Source organism: Scyliorhinus canicula, chromosome 1 (genome assembly GCF_902713615.1).
Source record: "Scyliorhinus canicula chromosome 1, sScyCan1.1, whole genome shotgun sequence".
NCBI classification, from domain to species: domain Eukaryota; kingdom Metazoa; phylum Chordata; class Chondrichthyes; order Carcharhiniformes; family Scyliorhinidae; genus Scyliorhinus; species Scyliorhinus canicula.
This window is the reverse complement of record NC_052146.1, coordinates 143093069-143112585: the sequence shown is the minus strand read 5'-3', so window position 1 is coordinate 143112585 and position 19517 is coordinate 143093069. Positions and strand designations below refer to the sequence as shown.

General features: G+C 46.0%; 1 protein-coding gene across 1 annotated transcript in view; it reads left to right on the top strand.

Moving 5' to 3' along the window:
- csmd2 (CUB and Sushi multiple domains 2) overlaps window positions 1-19517 on the top strand; it is a 2254685-nt gene that overhangs the window by 1750686 nt on the left and 484482 nt on the right. The window contains exons 20-21 of the mRNA XM_038801178.1: window positions 17205-17420; window positions 18598-18786. Coding sequence (XP_038657106.1) covers window positions 17205-17420; window positions 18598-18786 — 405 coding nt within the window. The remainder of the gene's footprint in view (window positions 1-17204; window positions 17421-18597; window positions 18787-19517) is intronic.

Here is a 19517-nt window from a genome sequence, read left to right as displayed (position 1 = left end):
ATTATCACAAGTAGGTTTCAATGAAGTTACTGTGAAAAGCCCCTAGTCGCCACATTCCAGCGCCTGTTCGGGGAGGCCAGTACAGGAATTGAACCTGCGCTGCAGACCTGCCTTGGTCTGCTTTAAAAGCCAGCTGTTTAACCCACTGTGCTAAATCAGCCCCTGCTTGTGATCCATTCTCCTTCTCCTGATTTGCAGAATCAGGTTTGCTGGTGACTTCCAATTTATAACACAAATTATTATAAGTTCGTAGCACAGGTGAAAAACAAAACTGGTTAAAGCTGATCGCACAGTTGGTGTATAATTACAACTTAATATTTAGATCTATGTTTCACAAATATAGCACAATTAATATTCTGTAAGTCGAGTTACAAAACGAAGCATTTCTTTCATAGTTTCTTCTGTAATAACCATCCCATACAATACATAAATGCTGACATGAAAAGATATAAAAACATTAAAAAGCACTGGGCATGAAAAGCAAATCTAGACTCTTAACTTCCTTGCTTCTGGGACCATTTATAGTATAGTCTACCATAAATCTTCCCACCTATTTAATCCCCTGTGGGAGAATCCTGCTTATTTCTTTTTTATCTCCAAAGGCCTCGCAGACAGAATTCTATTATTTCCGCAAACTCACATCATTACTGTGCCCTGACCTGCTGTCCTTCTTGCAGTTAGAACCATTTGCATCCTGCAAAATCTTTTCTATCCATAAACTTCCTTCATAATCTCCGATTGTGTTCATAATCTGATAGTTATCCTGTTCCTTTTTTGAAAGAACTTATTCGAACACAATTGCTTTTTCTTAGAGTTTGTTCCCAACATAGAAGCTGCTATTAACCTCTGGACTCATTAAACACCTATTACATAGAAAATTAGCTAGAATTTCCATGCTGTTCTTGGGTAATTCCAGCAAATAATCAGAGCAAATAAATGGTTGTTTTTGGCAGCAAAATGGCTTATTTGCAAAGTTTTACAAACTGTATATTGCTGTGTATCTTTGATACCAGTGCCCTTCCTCACTGTCTGAATCTCTAGGATGTGTTCCAGGTTGTATCTGACATTATGCTGAGACACAGGACTATCTGGAAGGTTGACCCCAGTTAACCTTTGCCATCTTACTGGATCGCTGATCTGTGCTCCCACTCGCCAGTGGGATGTCTGGACTAATATCGGCTTTCAGCTCCCCAAATCCCTGAAAATTGCAGCATGCACCACAGTTGCCTGGACTGGAAGTCAGTACAGAGGATTTTGTCTGTTTTGTTGCCCATTGTAATCAGAGTTGCCAATGGTGTGGTGTTGCCGGTGCGCTGTGGAGTGCATTGCAACGCCATTCCAGCACCAATCCTTTCGATCATCAACAGCCCAACTCCCAGCAGCTCCAACTCCTCCTGGACAGCCCCGACTCTAAAACAACCCCAACTCCTCCCCGACTCCCAACAACCCAGACTCCCCCCCCCCCCCCCCCCCCCCCCCCCCGGACAGTTCGATTCCAACCAGCCCCAACTCCCAAGAACCCGGACTCCCCCCTGGTCAACCCCGACTCTGGACAACCTAACTACCACTCTCCCTCCCTCCCCCATCACCTCCAGAACGTCCCAAGATATCTTTGGACAGCTTCAACTTTCCTGGGTACCGCTGACCACTCCAAGCCTGAAGAACATACCAGGAATTCCGTTGCCATGGAATTACATTTCCTGGAAGGCTGCAGCTGCTTTTGGGCCTCTCGGGCATGCATCAATCAGGAACTGGGCAGTGTATGCTCAGTTTGTCTTTTCTCATTCCTTGGCTTGGGGACAACTGCACAGGCCAAATGACCTGGGGAATGGTATGACAGAGGAGGTGGCCAATGGAGGATGTGTTAAGTTGGTTAACGGCCTGAATCTTAGGCCTAACACAGAATTAGACACTTTAAATACAGAATTGGACACTTTACATGTCTGCGTGGGTTTCCTCTGGGTGTTTTCTCCCACAAGTCCCAAAAGACGTGCTGTTAGGTAATTTGGACATTCTGAATTCTCTCTCTGTGTACCCAAACAGGTGCCGGAATGTGGTTTTCACAATAACTTCATTGCAGTGTTAATGTAAGCCTACTTGTGACAATAATTAAGATTTAAATGAAACCAGTCAGAAACCACAGCCAGGCCTGATGGAAATTCAAACAACCAAGCTTGAATACACTGGTCAGAGGCAGGCAAGCCAGTGCAAGTCTGGACCTGTCCTGCAAACAGGGGATTGGAGATAATCGGCCCTATTCAGGCAGGTTATTGTATATTGCCCAGATGCAGCCAGACTTTCTGGCGCCTTGATTTCCCACCATACCTTATATGGGATAAGGTTACGTGCGGATAATTCACCTGAGGATGGGCCCCTGGGGGAGTTCTTGGTGTCATGAAGAGTTGGAATCGGCAACTCTATTGACTGTTGCGACCCTTGCCCAGTGACCTCTTTGGCTTAAAGCCAAAGAAACTTCTGCAACGGTGCAATGAGGGGCATAAGTAGGGACCCGCAGAGACCCCCCTCGCAGAGACTCGACACAGAGACTACAGACCAGACTCGGTGGCGAACCAGAGATGGTGGAAGATGTGTGCAAGAACCACTTTCGCAGACAACAACCCTGAGACAGCAGAGGCTCAGAGAATTGACCCCCGGGCTCAATTGAGTGCATCTGTACGGGTAGTATTAGAATCTCGGGCAAATAATACTGAGAATCATTTGGAATAGTAATTATTTTATTGAAGTTGTGAATAAATTTGGGTTGAATCATGAACCTGTGTTTGTCCTTTGCTCGTCGTGAAAATAAGGGCACCTAGGTAAAATATTTAACGAAAAAACTGGTCCAAGTGTCTGATAATGTCTAGACAACTAGTAGGACACACCAAGGGGGGAGACAGGAGAAGGATCCCAGAACTTCCGGAAGTAAAATGAAAGAGCCCCAAGCTAAAGAAGGAGCTACAAAAGGAGCAAAACAGGCTGGTTTGAAAGAAGCCATGAAGACCTGACGAGGCAGCTGAAGGTTGATGGCTACTTACTTTGTGTCTCTGGAGCAGTGATGTTTTGTCTGACATGGCCAAAGATCTGCAAATGCGCTGAGAAGGTGAAGCTATGAATGTACATTGAGATCCAGATTAATTGCAGAAGGTGAGACCAAACCCCTGGCAATGAACAACATGCTAAAACAACATCCTGTTTCTGGAAGTGAGGCATTGTATTCCAGCTGTTACCTGTTGAGTGTCTGAGCAAGTTAGTAATTTGCCCTCAACCCTCACCACCACCCCCCCCCCCCCCCCCTCCCCCACACACACAATGCATGCCACTCCACCAAAAAGTGTCAGGTTCAAAGTTTATAAAATAAAACAACCTAGGATCCTCTGGTCTACTCAGTACTCACTGCCAGGCTGATGGGAGAAAGGTGTCTCAGTCACAATTGCTATCTTGCTATGTCCACCAGAAATGGGACAATTTCTGAAATATCCAAGCTCAAGAACCTGCTATACATGTAATTTTGGGATGGGAGAAAGAAATAAACCTTCAAAGCCGCCTGATAGCAACTCAATAACCATGAAACAAAGAAGCAGAACACCATCCTTTCACAGTGAAAGTGAAGAAAGTAAAGAAAGTACTGTCACACTGAGTGATGATGGAGGGGAGAGCTCCAGACTCCAGTGCTGCAGCTACCTTACAATCAAAATAGAGCACGCAGAGTTCATCTGAAACTGAGCTAGCTACAGTGACAGGTCTGTATCACTGTGCAGATCTGTGGACAGAGGAATGTGAAAGAGGAAAAAAGCGACGTATACTTTGTTGGGCTAGAAGGATGAAAAATGTGGGTGTAAGGTGTATGCTGCAAATATTAGTAGTGTAGGCCAAGATCCTTGCTCCAGTCAATTGATAGAAATAACAGCTTTATCTTTAAATCAAATAAAATCATTGAACACAATATAAGATCCCAATGCTTATTATTACAAGAGAGGTTCTGTATCTGCTGCATCGAAAACACAAAAATTATTTGACCTTCCTTTGCTACCACTACAAGTTCACAAGCATAGGTTAAACTGTTAATACTTATCTAACTTCTGTTAGTGGACTTGCGGAGGGCGTCACTACCCAATTGCCCTTGACCAGGCACAAGTGGAAATTGAACTCCATTTTCAAGCAGGAGGCTTGAGGCTTCTTCTTTATGTCGTACCTCGAGGTTCTGCTGGTGCAATCTCTTTGTCTCTCCTTCTTATAAAGATCTCTCTGGCACTGATCTCATGCTTCTAGTCATGTGCTCAGAGGGCAGCCCTAATCAATCAATGTCTTTTCTGTTCACGAATGTTCAAAGAGTTGATACTCACTCAGGGACCATGGGCGGGATTATTCCCTATCCGGTGGGGCAGCCGTACCGGCGCCGAGGAGTGACATGAACCACTCCGGTATCGGGCCACCCGGAAGGTGCGGAATCCTCCATACCTTCAGGGTGTAGGCCGCTGCCGGCGGAGTTGGCGCCACGCCAGCCTTTGCGGAAGAGCTTGACGCCGCGCCAACCGGCGCCGAAGGGCCGCCGGCCAGCCAACGCAAGTTGGCGGATGCGCGGGAGCGGCAACATGTGCTGGCATCATCCCAGTGCATGCACAGGGGGGTTCTTTTCTGCACCAGCAATGGCGGGGGTTGACAGCAGCCGGCGCAGAGGGAAAGAGTGCCCCCACGGCACAGGCCCGCCTGCTGATCGGTGGGCCCCAATCGCGGGCCAGGCCACTGTGGGGGCACTCCTCGGGGCCAGATCCCCCTGAGGACTCTGAAGGCCACCTGTAGAGCCAGGTCCCGCTGGTACAGACCAGGTTTAATTTAGGCTGGCGGTACTGGCCGAAAACGGGCGGCTGCTTGGCCCATCGTGGGTCGGAGAGTGGCCGGGGAGGGCCGCTGCCAATGGCCCCCGACCGGCGCGGCGTGATTCCCGCCCCCGCTGAAACCCCGGCGCTGGAGAATTTGGCAGCCGGCGTCGGGGTGGCGGGGCAGGATTCACGTCTCCTCCGGCGATTCTCCAACCCGGAATGGGGTCAGAGAATCCCACCCGATATTTCTTCTCAGGAGCACGACGTACCACAGGGCTCTGTGTTCAATCGCTATCTGTCCCAGGCATAGAAACAGCTACTGTCCAATCAGCCCCTATGCTCACTCCCTGACCATGCATCCTGTTCTTCACTGCAGACCCCCACGGTTTATGCGCCAAATGCTAAGTCAGAGTTAGCCTTTATAACCATCAGGCTTTTCAGATGTCTTCACATTACTGGTGCCTTTATGAATACCCATCAAACTATAGTGTCTTTTTTAAGTTAGTCATATTTCCCAGTTTGTTTAGGGCCAGGGCTACAGTAGCTTATCAATTATCACGTCTAAGGAGTTGAGATTTTCAAATGAATGGCGTTTACACCACACAACATACAATGGATCCAGCCAGAGTGCACATAAATCTCTCAAAAAATTAAATTGTACAACATAAACTGTTGAAGGCTCACTTCACTAGGCAACATGTTGCTGAAAAAGCAATTTTCGCTTCCAGAAATGCGAATGAATGATAAGAACAGTGAGGGTGAAGATGACGTTGTGAATCCAAAAGAGAAAATGCCTACAGACGATATTATTAAGATGTGTAACGGGTTGACAGCTGCTCTCAAGCAATGTGCATCTGCACGTGAGCAGGAAGTAATATTAATCTATAAAATAAACGGCAAACTTATGAAACAAAAAAACAAGCTTGATCAGGCAGATGAAGCTTGAAGAACTGGTCAAGATCATATCAATACTCTGAACCCTCACTTAGCATAGTTTACCAATTTTTGTGAACTCAAATGATTAATACATAGAAATACAATATAATAGTAGATTTAGAAATGATATGGCCAACAGATTTTCTTAGAGATCCTGCACCAATTTCTCACTACACTGCTGTTTGCAGCCTGTGGAGGGGGAAGGACTGAATATACTCTTCTTAGCTGTGGATCTGCTGTCAATTGCAACAAAATTGGCTTGTGCTCTTTTGCATCCTGTAACAAAGAGAAAACTGTCCTTACAAAGGAGACCTGTGGACTCAAATTCTATTTGCTAATTACTGCCCAGCCATGTCAAATCACTTTCAGACTCTACACTTGGATGTGGTGTCCCTCCACTGCCTTTCTTTCTGGTATGTACCCATGAGTGCCCCAGGTTCAAACGTCAGTTTTCGTCTTGATTTGAAAGTGAGATATCCTGACCCACCTCCCCACTCCACTGCCTATCTTATATGCTTTGGATCTCCTGTGACACATTCTTCACAGTGTTCCAATTCCCCCAAGTGAAAGTAATATGGAGGTTGAATTTGAAAATTTTGAAGTAGAGAAATGTGGACTTGATGGCTGGGCTTAAAGTGAATTCCAACTGTGGCATAGTGGTTAGCACTGCTGCCTCACAGCGCTAGGGACCCGGGTTCAATTCTGGCCTTGGGTGATTGTGTGTGTGGAGTTTGCACTTTCTGCCCCATGTCTGCGTGTGTTTCCTCCGGGTGGTCCTGCTTCCTCCCACAGTCCGAAGATATGCAGGTTGGGTGGAATAGCCACGCTACATTGTCCATTAGTGTCCAGGAATGCGCAGTTAAGGGTACGAGGTTAGGGGGGAGGCTGGATGGGAGAATTGGATCTGGACAGGGTGCTCTTTCGGAGGGTCGGTGCAGACTAGATGGGCCTTCTGCCCTGTAGGGATTCTATGATACATCTCACTGTTTATTTTTATTTTTCTTCCTCAACATTATTATAGGAGGTAGTTATACGGTCTCTGTATCTCTTCCTTATCTTTATGATCACATAATTTTCTCCTTCTGTGTCCTCTTGCTGTATGGTGGATACAACTCTCCCCATAACTTTTAATGAATACAAAATGAAGGGTTAGTTGTGGTGTAGACATATTCAATCTGAGCTTTTAAAATTGCAGAGCTCTGAGGTGCAGAGTGATCTGAGTGTCCGAGTGCATGAATCACATGAGGCTAGTATACAGGTACAGAAAGTAATTAAGAAAGCTAACAGAATGTTCTAATGCATTCAATACATAAGTAGGAAGTTTCTGGACACTAGTGAGGCCACATTCAAAGTACTGTGCCCAGTATTGGTCACCTTATCTAAAGAAGGATTTAATTACGTTTGAAGCAGTTCAGAGAAGGTTTCTCAGATTAATACCTGGAATGAGTAGGTTGTCGAATGAAGAAAGGTTGGCCAGTCTAGGCTTGTATCCACTGGAGTTTAGAAGAGTAAGTGGCAACCTGATTGAAACATATCAAATCCTGAGGTGTCCTGACAGGTTGGATGTCGAGAGGATGTTTCTGCTTGTGAAAGAATCTAGAACTAGGGGTCACCCATCTAAAATGGGGATGAGGCAAAATGTTTTCACTCAGAGGGTTATGGGTCTTTGGAACTCTCTTCCTGAAAAGCTGGTTGAAGCAGAGTCTTTGAATATTTTTAAGGCGGAGGTGGATAGATTCTTGGTAAGAAAGGGGTGTAGATTATTAGGGGCAGGCAGGATGCTGATTTATAGGTTGCTATCAGATTAGCCATTATCTGAGTAAATGGCATAGTGGAGCAGGCTCGAGGGTCTGAATGGACTACTTCTGGTCCTTGTTCATATCTTCGTAAAAGAAACATAGATAATTATCTGAGCCAGCATGGACAGAGTGAGCCAAATAGTCACCTGCTGTGCTGTAATCATTCTCTGATTCTATTGGTCTAGTGACCGAGAAAATTACTGGAGCCCATTGATCCTACGAGAGAATCATAGAATTTATCGTGCAGAAGGAGGCCTTTTGGCCCATCGAGTCTATACCAGCCATTGGAAAGAGCACCCTACCTACGCCCACACCTCCACCCTCTTCCTGTAACCCGACCAAACCTTTTTGGACACTAAGGGCAATTTAGCATGGCCAAGCCACCTAACCCGCACATCTTTGGACTGTGGGAGGAAACCGGAACACGTGGAGGAAACCCACGTAGACACAGGGAGAGCGTGCAGACTCCTCACAGACAGTGACCAAGCCGGGAATAAAACCTGGGACCCTGGAGCTGTGAAAGCAACAATGCTAACCACTGTGCGAACGTGACACCTTATACATTAACTTTCCTAACCTGATAGACTAATTTAACTTATTTAAAGCATTTGTCTGTAGTCCCGTGCGTAAGAGAATTGTCACTCAATGCTTGTTTCACCTCCTTCTACATCGGTCAAATGAGACTTTTGGCAATTTTCATACCACAAACACCAGCAGCACTCAGCCTTTTCAATTTGCAAAATTGCGTGTTTCCTTCTCTACCTCTGTGCCACATTCTTGTCCCTTCTTTGGCCAGGTTATCCTATGAGAAGTGCATGTGGAGTGACCCAAAAACAAGCATGAGACATCAGCTCTAACCAGCTGGCACATTGAGCCAAACACAGTTTCTTCACTCCCTGCTGTTCCTCCAGCCTGTTGCAGCCTTCGGCCAGAACTGGGGTTATCAAAGATTGCAGGCCAATTTTTATTTCATTCATTCGTAGGATGTGAGTGTGGCCTCCAAAGCCAACGTTTATCATCCACCCTTAATTGTCCTTGAGAAAATGACTGTGAGTTTACACCAGTGCACCACTTTACTCCAATGAATCTGAGAATAAACTGGTCCAGAAAATTCTTGTGGAAATAATTCTCCAGACTGTTGGCAAGCGCATCTCGGTTTCCAGTGCTGTAAAAGTGCTGCAGCATTGCACATTCAATTTCTGGGCCATTGTCTTTCAATTAAAGAAAAAATTGTGTTTACTCTTTTTATTCAACAGAAATGTTTGAGTCACCTTTAGTTTTAATAGAGAAAATTTGTTTCCATTTTCACCTTTGCTTAATGAGTGTATAAAAACGAATGCAAATTCAAAGCATTGTAGATTTGAAGCAATCAGTTGTGAATTATTCAGCAGTATTCAACCATCCAGGGATTATACTTATTATTCTGACACTTAAGCGGAAGAAAAGGGGCAAGGAGAGCTGCTACCATTCAGAAATGTCTGATTGGAACATTCTGATTGACATTCTGCACAGTAGGGATCAGGGGAAGTCAAGAATAGCGCCGTGTCAATTACTGACTCCACAAATGGTTCTGTTTGTCATTCATATGTTTTTTGTGAACTGTATTAAAATTGGAAAATATCTAGATAATATAAACAATTTGCTTCAACGGCCTCCTGTTCTGGAGATTACTAAGGATGGTAAAAGATGTTGCAGTGTTTGCAATGCTCTACCATTGGGAAATTGTATTTTGTCCAACTTATAGCAGCGGCTGTTAAATGAAACCATATTAATTTTTTTTTCCTGAGGGATTCAGTGAATTTTTTGTGAACTGTATTGAAATTGGAAAAAACCTAGATAATACAAACTATTTGCTTCAACGGCCTCCTGTTCTGGAGATTACTAAGGATGGTAAATGACGTCCCAGTGCTTGCAATGCCCCACCATTGGGAAATTGCATTTTGTCCAATTTATAGGCAACGGCTGTTAAATGAAACCATTTTAATTTTTTTTTGAGGGATTCAGTGAATTAGAACATCTTTCTAGGAAAAAAATTCTCAGTGGTACCTGTTTAAAATTGCATGAATCCCATATTGCAAATTTCTGCATTGTATGTTCCACTTCAACAACTGCAAAAATATATAGAAATAAATTGAATCCATTTCTGGTAACTTGTCACTTTTGGGCCATTCAAATATTAGTTGGGTACTGAGGAAGAATATGGCTCTGTAAATAACAGCATTGTGGTCTGGCAATTTCCACCGTTTCTTCTTCTTAGTTCTCCGCCTGAATAGGGCCAACCCACAATGGTATGACCTCTACCACTGGTCGTGCAAGGCAGCAGGCCCTCAATGTACCTCAGCAAGAATGGGGATTGAACCCTGTGCTTTTGGCCCCAATCTGATCCAGACGGGCCAACCAGCCAACTGAACCAACCAAGCTCCCACGGAGTCCAAGTTGCTGTGGCAACATACATTTTTACATGCATGTCAATGGAGTCTGGAGCTATCGATGGTAAAGGCTCCAATTTCTTTCCATTATATGGCTGATCCAGGAAACTCTCCCACCCTAACCTCCTACCAGTAGTGCTGAAAGGCAACCTTTGCATTCTGAACACACCTTCCTTGGCCTTCAGGTCCTGGGGTGAGACTTGTAAACGGAGCTTCTGGCTCAGACAAAAGGACCTCGCCTACTACACCGCAAGACTTCCTTCAATCGTTTGTTTTTCACTTTTTAAAAACAGGGCAATAATTTTTAAACATGGCCTGGTATGTTTGTGTTGCAGCATTCTCTCCTAATGCATTAAAAGCACAATACAAACGGAATCAAACTGAGCTATTAGCAAGACATGCAACCTGAGTTAATTGATGTGTTGGTTGTGCATAAAGGCTGCAAATGGCTCTTCAACTGTCTGTGAGGCTCATTACATTAATCAATATATTGTAAACCCTTTTCACACCAGGATATAATGAGATTTATTTCACTGAGTCTTATTTTGGCACTTCTGAAATACCTTCAACCCATGTTGCTGTCATTTGGAGATGGGATTTTATTCATACCACCATGACATTGTTTACATCATTTGCCAAGTGTGCTCTAATTAGATGTTCTGCACCTTGCAAGTGAAAGCGTTTGAAGTTGATGTTGGATAATGAACTGAAGAGTGCCCCATAAGCCGACAAACCATTTCAATGTTTGGTTAACGAGCAGTGAACAATAAGAACAATGTATTCTGAACAATTCCTTTGTCACTAAATCAATTAACATCTGGAGAAAAAGTATTTTGAAAATGATTCGCCGATACCTGAAAATTGAAGATGGGTAGATTGACCAGGAAAGGCATGTCTCCTTACCAAAGTATGGTATAGGCATACTCTATCAACATTATTTAGATGTTGTTTCAGGTATTAAATTGCTATTTTTATGATCTTGAATGATGACCAGTCTCAAACAATTTGTAGCTGGTTATTTTAGTCATAATACACTATAACACCACTGCTAATACACTTTCCTTAGTGTTTGATTGATCTCCTCTCACTGTTTCGAATATCTTGCAAAGCAATTACTCTAACTGCTCCTGAATTGTGCATGACCAAATAGAACAAACAAAGAACAAAACAGCACAGGAACAAGTCCTTTGGTCCTCCAAGCCTGCGCTGATCACGTGTCCTCCAAGCCTGTGCCGATCACATGTCCTATCTAGACTAACCACCTATATCCTTCTATACCCCATCTGTTTATTTGCCTATCCAGATAAGTCTTAAAGGTCGCAAACATATCTGCTTCTACAACCTCACTTGGCAGTGCATTCCAAGCCACCACCACCCTCTGTGTAAATAAACTTCCCCCGCACATCTCCACTGAACCTATCTCCCCTCACCTTGAAATTGTGCCCCCTTGTAATTTTCAATTCCACCCTGGGAAAAAGCCTTCAACTGTTCACCCTATCTATTTCCTTAATAATTTTATAAACTTCTATCAGGCCGCCCCTCAGCCTCCGTCTCTCCAGGGAGAACAACCCAATCTCTCCTAATAGCTAATACCCTCCATACCAGGCAACATCCTGGTAAAACCTTTCTGTACTCTCTCCGAAACCTAAATCGCTGGCTTTTAAAGCAGACCAAGCAGGCCAGCAGCACGGTCTGATTCCCGGACCAGCCTCCCCGGACAGGCGCCGGAATGTGGCGACTAGGGGCTTTTCACAGTAACTTCATTGAAGCCTACTCGTGACAATAAGCGATTTTCATTTTAATTTCATTTCATGTCCTTCTGGTAGACCAGAATTGGACACAATGTTCCAAATGTCGCCTAACCAACATTCTATATAACTGTAACATAATTTACGAGCTTTGAAACTCAATACCCCGTTCTATGAAGGTAAGCATGCCATATGCTTTCTTTACCTCCATTTCCACCTATGCTGCCACTTTTAAGGATCTGAGGACCTGCGCGCCCAGATCTCTCTGTGCCTTTATGCTCCTGATGGTTCTGCCATTTATTTTATTGCTCCCACCTGAATTGGATCTATCAAAGTGCACCATCTCGCATTTGTCCGGGTTAAATTCCATCTGCCATTTCTCCGCCCAATTTTGTAGCCTATCTATATCCTGTTGTATTCTCTGACAATCTTCGTCACTATCCGCAACCCCTGCAATCTTAGTATCATCTGCAAACTTGCTAATCAGATCAGCTACATTTTCTTCCAAGTCATTTATATATATTACAAACAGCAGAGGTCCCAGTTCCGATCCATGCAGAACAACGCCAGTTATAAACCTCCATTCGGAAAAACACCCTTCCACTGCTACCCTCTGTCGTCTATGGCCAAGCCAGTTCTGAATCCATCCAGCTAGTTCACCCCTGACCCTATGTAATTTAATCTTTTGCACCAGTCTGCCATGAGGGACCTCATCAAATGCTTTACTAAAAGTACATGCAGATAACATCCTCAGCCCTTCCCTCGTCAATCATTATTGTCACCTCCTCAAAAACTCAATTAAATTAGTGAGACATGACCGCCCTTGTACCAAACCATGCTGCCTGTCGCTAATAAGACCATTCACTTCCAAATGCACATAGATCCTATCCCTGAGAATCTTTTTCAAAATTTCACTATCACTGATGTCAAATGCAACCCTTACAGAATTTACAGTGCTGAAGGAGGCCATTCGGCCCATCGGGTCTGCACTGGCCCTTGGAAAGAGCACCCCACCCAAGCCCGCACCTGCACCCTATCCCCGTAACCCAGTAACCCCATTTAAACGTTTTGGACACTAAGGGGAATTTAGCATGGCCAATCCACCTAACCCGCACATCTTTGGACTGTGGGAGGAAACCTGAGCACCCGGAGGAAACCCACGCACACGGGGAGAACGTGTAGACTCCGCACAGTAACCCAAGTCGGGAATGGAACCTGGGACCCTGGAGCTGTGAAGCAACTGTGCTAACCACTATGCTACCGTGATGCCCAAATAATCTATTCTTAAACAATGGTACAACATTGGCTGTTCTCCAATCTGCTGGGATTTCCCCTGTGGCCCACCAAGACACAAAGGTCTCTGTTGGAGGTCCAGCGATTTCATCTCTTGTCTCCCTCCGTAATCTGGGATAGATGCCATCTGGCGCTGGAGATTTGTCTATCTTAATGCTTTTTAACACACCTGACACTTCCTCATAATAACGACCTGTTCTAAACTGTTTACACATCTGTCTGAGACACCCCCAAGCAACACGTCCCTCTCCTTTGTGAATACCGATGCAAAATATTCACTGAGGGTCTCACCTACTTCCTTCGGTTCGACACATAATTTCCCTCCGTTGTCCGAGAGTGGACCAACTCTCTAGCTACCCTCTTGTTCCAAATATACGTGTACAATGCCTTGGAATTCTCCTTAATCCTGTCTGCCTAGGATATTTTGTGACCCCTTTTTGCCCTTGTAGCTCCCTGCTTGAGCTCATTTCTACCTTCCTTGTATTCTTCAAGTGCTTCATCTGTTTTTAGTTGCCTAGACCTCACGTATGTATCCTTTTTCTTTTTGACTAGACTCACAATTTCCCTGGTCATCCACAGTTCCTGAATCCTGCCTTTCCTTTCTTTCCTTTTTACTGGCACAAGCCTGTCCTACACTCCCATCAACTGCTCCTTAAAAGACTCCTACTTGCCAAATGTGGATTTACCCACTACCAGCCTCTCACAAACAACAGCCTCCAAATTTTGCCTAATGTGGTTGTAGTTAGCCTTCCCCCAATTTAGCACCTTAACCCGAGGACAACATTTTCCTTTTCCAGGAGTACCTGAAATCTTGCAAAATTGTGGTTCCAGTTCGCCACATGCTCCGTCACTGTAACTTTGAATACCTGGCAGGGATCGTTCCCTAGTACTAGATCCAGTATAGCCCCCTCTCTAGTCGGACTATCCACATATTTTTCCAAAAAACATTCTTGGACACACATAATGAATTCCTCACCATCCAGACCCCTAGCCCTAAGGGATTTCCAGTCAATATGAGGAAAATTAAAATCCCCCACTACAACAATGTATTGCTACATCTATCCAGAATCTGCTTACATATCTGTTCAACTTCCCATGGGCTGTTGAGAGGCCTGTAGTACTCCCCCACCATAGTGACACCCTCTTCTTGTTTTTGAGTTCTATCCACAGTGCCTCATTACTTGATTCTTCCATGGTGTCCTCACTCTGTGCAGCTGTAATATGTTCTGTTACCAGTATTGCAACTCGCCCACCTCTTTTACCTTCCTCCCTGTCTCGCCTAAACATCTATATCCTGGAATATTTAACTGCCAGTCCTGTCCCTTTTTTAACCAAGTCACCATTACAGCAACCACGTCCAAGTTCCGCACATGAATCAAGGCTTTAAGTTCATCTGTCTTACCTTTTATACTCCATGCATTGAAGCAGATGTACTCTAGACCTCCAGACCCACTGAATTCGGCCTCCCCCAGCCTGCCCTTCCTCTGAACCAGCCTGACCCTGGTGCCATGCTCATCCCCAGTCTCTACACTTGCTGACTTACTGTTCTGATTCCTACCCCCCTGCAACATTAGTTTAAACCCATCTGAACCATGCTAGCAAACCTCCCAGACAGGATATTGGTGCCACTCCAGTTCAGGTGTAAACCGTCCTTCTTGTACAGGCCCCACCCTCCCTGGATGACACCTCAGTGATCCAAAAAACTGAAGCCCTCGCTCCTGCACCAGTTCTTTAGCCACGTGTTCAACTGCACTATGTCCCTGTTGCTAGCCTTGCTAGCACGTGGCATGGGGGGTAATCCTGAGATTACTAACCTAGAGGTCCTGCTTTTTAATCTTCCACCTAAATTGCCATTGCAGGACCTTGCTACTCTTTCTACCTATGTCATTCGTGCCACTGTGGACAATAATTTCTGTCTGATTTCCCTCCCGTTTGATGTGTTGGGTACTCTGGATCTGTGGAGACTGCGTTTACCTTAGCAGTAACATAGACAGGCTACCAACACTTGTAATAGTACAACTCGATTTTATTTAACTAAGAGCTGTTAAACATATTTGCACTGTGGGTCGACACTATGTTAGGTTGACTGAAGACCTATGCCTAACCTGACCAGCCTATACTGCTAACACATGGTGGATGTTAGTGCTACTGACTGCGGGCTCTGTCTGTCTCAGAGGCTGCATCCCGAATGAACGGGAAAACTAGTGTCCTCTGGCTTTATAGTGACTGTGCCCTAACTGGTGATTGGCTGCTGTGTTGTGTGTGTTGATTGGTCTTGCAGTGTGTCAGTCAGTGTGTGTCTCTGCTCCATCATATACTGTTGTGTATATCATGACACCGTTCTAGGCTGCTTTGTACCTGCTCAGAGATGTGCAGCGGGATTCTCCCTTCTGGGGACTAAGTCCCCACGCCGGCAGGAGAACCGGCGCAGAATTCTCAGCACTTTCGGGTCTAGGTGGACGCCGGAAGGGTTGACGCCGCTCGAGCTGGTGCCGAAGGGATGGCATAATCTCGCGCATGCGCAGAATCCCCGGTGTGGTTCCGTGCATGCGCAGACCGGCCAGCATATTTTGCCGCATGCGCGGGGTGTTCTCTTCTCCGCGTCGGCCATGGCGGAGCCCTACAGGGGCCGGCGCGGAAGAAAGGAATGCCCCTACGGCACAGGCACGCCCGCAGTTCGGTGGGCCCCGATCGTGGGCCAGACCACCATGGGGCCCTCCCTGGGGTTGGATCCCCCCACTCCTCCCCCGAGAACCGTCCCCGCTGACGTACCTGCCAGTTCCTGCCATGTGGGACCATACGTCACCCACGCCAGTGGGACTGGCCAAAAATAGACAGCCGCTCAGCCCATCGGGGCCCGGAGAATTGCCGGGGGGGGGGGGGCTGCTGCCAACGGCCCACGACAGGCGTGGCGTGAACCCCGCACCCGCCCGAAAACCGGCGCTGGCGAATACCGTAACCGGTGTCGGGGTGGCGGGGCGTGATTCGCGCCGCCCCTCCCCGGGGATTCTCCAACCCGGCGGGGGGGTCGGAGAATCCCTCCCCGTAGTTATCAAACAGTATCTAAGTTGCACTTTCAGGTAACAGAAACACTATGAATATATCTTGGATATATACATGCGTTTGATATATCTCAGGCTCCAGGTTATCTTCTAATTCTGCTTTGAAAGTGGAATTTTCATTATGATGGCTGCTGTCAGTTTATTTCCAATTAATTTTCCCGCAGTTGGTAAAATTATAAAAATCGATCGTTAACCACGGTGGCCAAAAATGATTGTTCATCAACGATTTTTTTTCATAATAATCTTTATTGTCACAAGTAACAATGTGTCACAATTAACACTGCAATTATGTTACTGTGGAAAGCCCCTAGTTCCGGTGCCTGTTCAGGTACACAGAGGGAAAATTCAGCATGCCCAAATTACCTAACAGCAGATCTTTCTGGACTTGTGGGAGGAAACCGGAGCACCCAGAGGAAACCTATGCACACACAGGGAGAACGTGCAGACACCGCACAGACAGTGACCCAAGCCAAGGTTCTAATCTGGGAGCCTAGCGCTGTGAAGCCACAGTGCTACCCACTGTGCTACCGTGCTGCCCACTGTCCACCATAATAGTTATGACCGTATACACTGATCAAAAATAGAATAAGTTAACCCCCTGTGTTTTTTTTTAATATTTAGAGTACCCAATTTTCCAATTAAGGGGCAATTTAGCATGGCCAATTCACCTACCTCCACATCTTTAGGTTGTGGGGGCGAAACCCACGCAAACACAGGGAGAATGTGCAAACTCCACACGGACAGTGACCCAGAGCCGGGTTGGAACCTGGGACCTTGGCGCTGTGAGGCAGCAATGCTAATCACTGCGCCGCCGTGCTGCCATCCCTGTGTTTTTTGAGGAAACAGATATTGGTGTGATTTCCTCATGACTTTCAACTTTGTTGTATGTGTTCGTAATTCCCAAACCCAGTTGTACCTAAGAGCTGATGATCATTTGATTGTAGAGTTTATTGCTCATTCCCAATTGCAAGAGACAAACAAAATGAGAGTCCTGGTTTTACCTTTGGCTGTCAGAGACAGTTTTCAGCCTGTATCCGTCTATTTGTCCAGTATCTTGTGGGGATGAAAACTCCTGACATTATGTCCTTTTTTTCCTTCTTGGAAACCACGATTCCAGGAATACAGTTCACATTCCACACCTTTCATTTGGAGAGTCCTCATGACTACCTGCTGATCACCGAGAATGGAAGCTTTGCTCATCCTTTGAAAAGACTCACAGGATCTAACCTGCCATCTTCAGTTAGTGCTGGACTCTTCGGGAATTATACGACCAAGATCCGATTCATTTCAGACTTCTCTATGTCGTACGAAGGTTTCAACATAACCTTCACAGGTATAATACACTCTTCATTCCTTCATTCAAATATGTTACTTTTTCTCAGTTTAGACCACTTAGACACCAATTTGGTAGATTATTTGGCACCAATTTGGGCAGCACGGTAGCCCAAAGAGTAGCACAGTTGCTTCACAGATCCAGGGTCCCAGATTCGATTCCCAGCTTGGGGCACTGTCTGAGCGGAGTCTGCATGTTCTTCCCGTGTCTGCGTGGGTTTCCTCCGGGTACTCCAGTTTCCTCCCACAGTACAAAGTTGTGCAGGGTAGATGGATTGGCCATGATAAATTGTCCTTAGTGTCCACAAAGGTTAGGTGGGGTTACTGAGTTATGGGGATGGGGTGGGCTTAAGTGGGGTGCTCTTTCCAAGGGCCGGTGCAGACTCGATGGGTCGAATGGCCTCCTTCTGCACTGTATGTTCTGTGATTTCAGTACACTTTATCGGTTCCAAACTCACTTTTGATCATTAGTTCCCCAAGTACCAGTGAATGTCCATGGTTCATTTTTACACAAGTAAATGCGTATACCATGATTGGCAGAGCAGACGTGATGGTCTGAATGGCCTACTTCTGCCCAGTGTCTTACGGCACCCACCAGTAGTGTATAGCTTTCTCTATCCTGTTTGGTAAATAATTTGCAGACTCAAGCTCAGAAGAACATCCTTTATTACACCAGTGAGTTGCCCTCACCCTTCTCTAATTCCAGTTGCAACGACCATTCTAATGAGTGGGATATTGCTCATTTGCACTGAATTGTGTAGCACAATGCCTTTATCCAGTAAGAATTGGTAAAAACCACTGAAGCTGCATTCATGTGGCACTCTTTCAGGAAGAAAAGAGACATTTATATGTCGGCCTAAGCCTGAACACAGATTACAGAAGTGAAATGCCAGAGCATGCTGGAGCACTTAGTTCCTAAAATAAAACAAATAATTTGTGAAATACCACTTTTGAAAATCAGCGAATTCTTTGTTTAGTCTTTCATTTCTGAAGTACTTTGGTTTGTACAGTTTGAATCAAGACATGAGCTTCCCAACCTGCACGTATCCCCCATTTCCTTATTGTGTACCTGTCATTTGCAACAATAGTTTGGTCATTTGCTTGCTTTACTTCAGCTGTTTTTCAGCCTAACAATTTTCTCCTTCCGTAAAACGGTGGCCATTTTGTTTTTTATCCAGAGCATGATTTGGAGCCTTGTGATGATCCTGGTACCCCGCTCTTCAGCAGCAGAAGTGGTGATCAATTTGGAGTTGGAGATACTCTCACCTTTTCATGTTTCCCGGGATATAGACTGGAAGGTGTGTTCCGGATAACTTGCCTTGGAGGTAGACGGCGTGTGTGGAGTTTGCCTCTTCCAAGGTGTGTTGGTAGGTGGTCGTGTGCTTTCATTTCACTTGGGCAGAAATTTCAACACAAGTTAGGAGCCGTGCAAAGACTTGAACCAATGCATTATTGCTAAGTTACTTTCTTTACAGTCAACTATTATGGTTTGTTGTAACAATTAACAAAATATACAACAATTAGAACAATGGGCGGGATTCTGCAGAAACCAGCGGGCGGGACATACCAACGCCAAAGAGTGGCATGAACCACTCAGCGTCGGGCCGCCCGGAAGGTGCAGAATCCTCTGCACCTTCGGGGGTTAGGCCGACGCTGGAGTGATTGGTGCCGCACCAACTGCCGCCGAAGGGCCTATGCCGGCCGGCGCGTGTTGGTGCATGCGCAGGAGCGCCAGCGTGTTCCCAGAACCGCTGCCGTGATTCCTGCGCATGCGTAGTGGGTTTCTTCTCTGCACCGGCCATGGCGGAGCTTTACAGCGGCTGGTGCGGAGGGAAAGAGTGCCCCCACGGCATAGGTCCGCCCGCAGATTGGTGGGTCCCGACTGCGGGTCAGGCCACCTTGGGGGGCCCCCTGGGGCCAAAACCCCCCCCCCCCCCCCGCACTCCCCCAAGGACTCCGCAGGCCGCCCGCAGAGCCAGGTCCTGCCGGTACAAACCTTGTGTAATTTATGCCGGCGGGACTGGCCGAAAATGGGCAGCCGCCCGGCCCATCACGGAGCGGGGAATAGCCAGGAGGGGGGCTGCTGCCAACGGCCCCT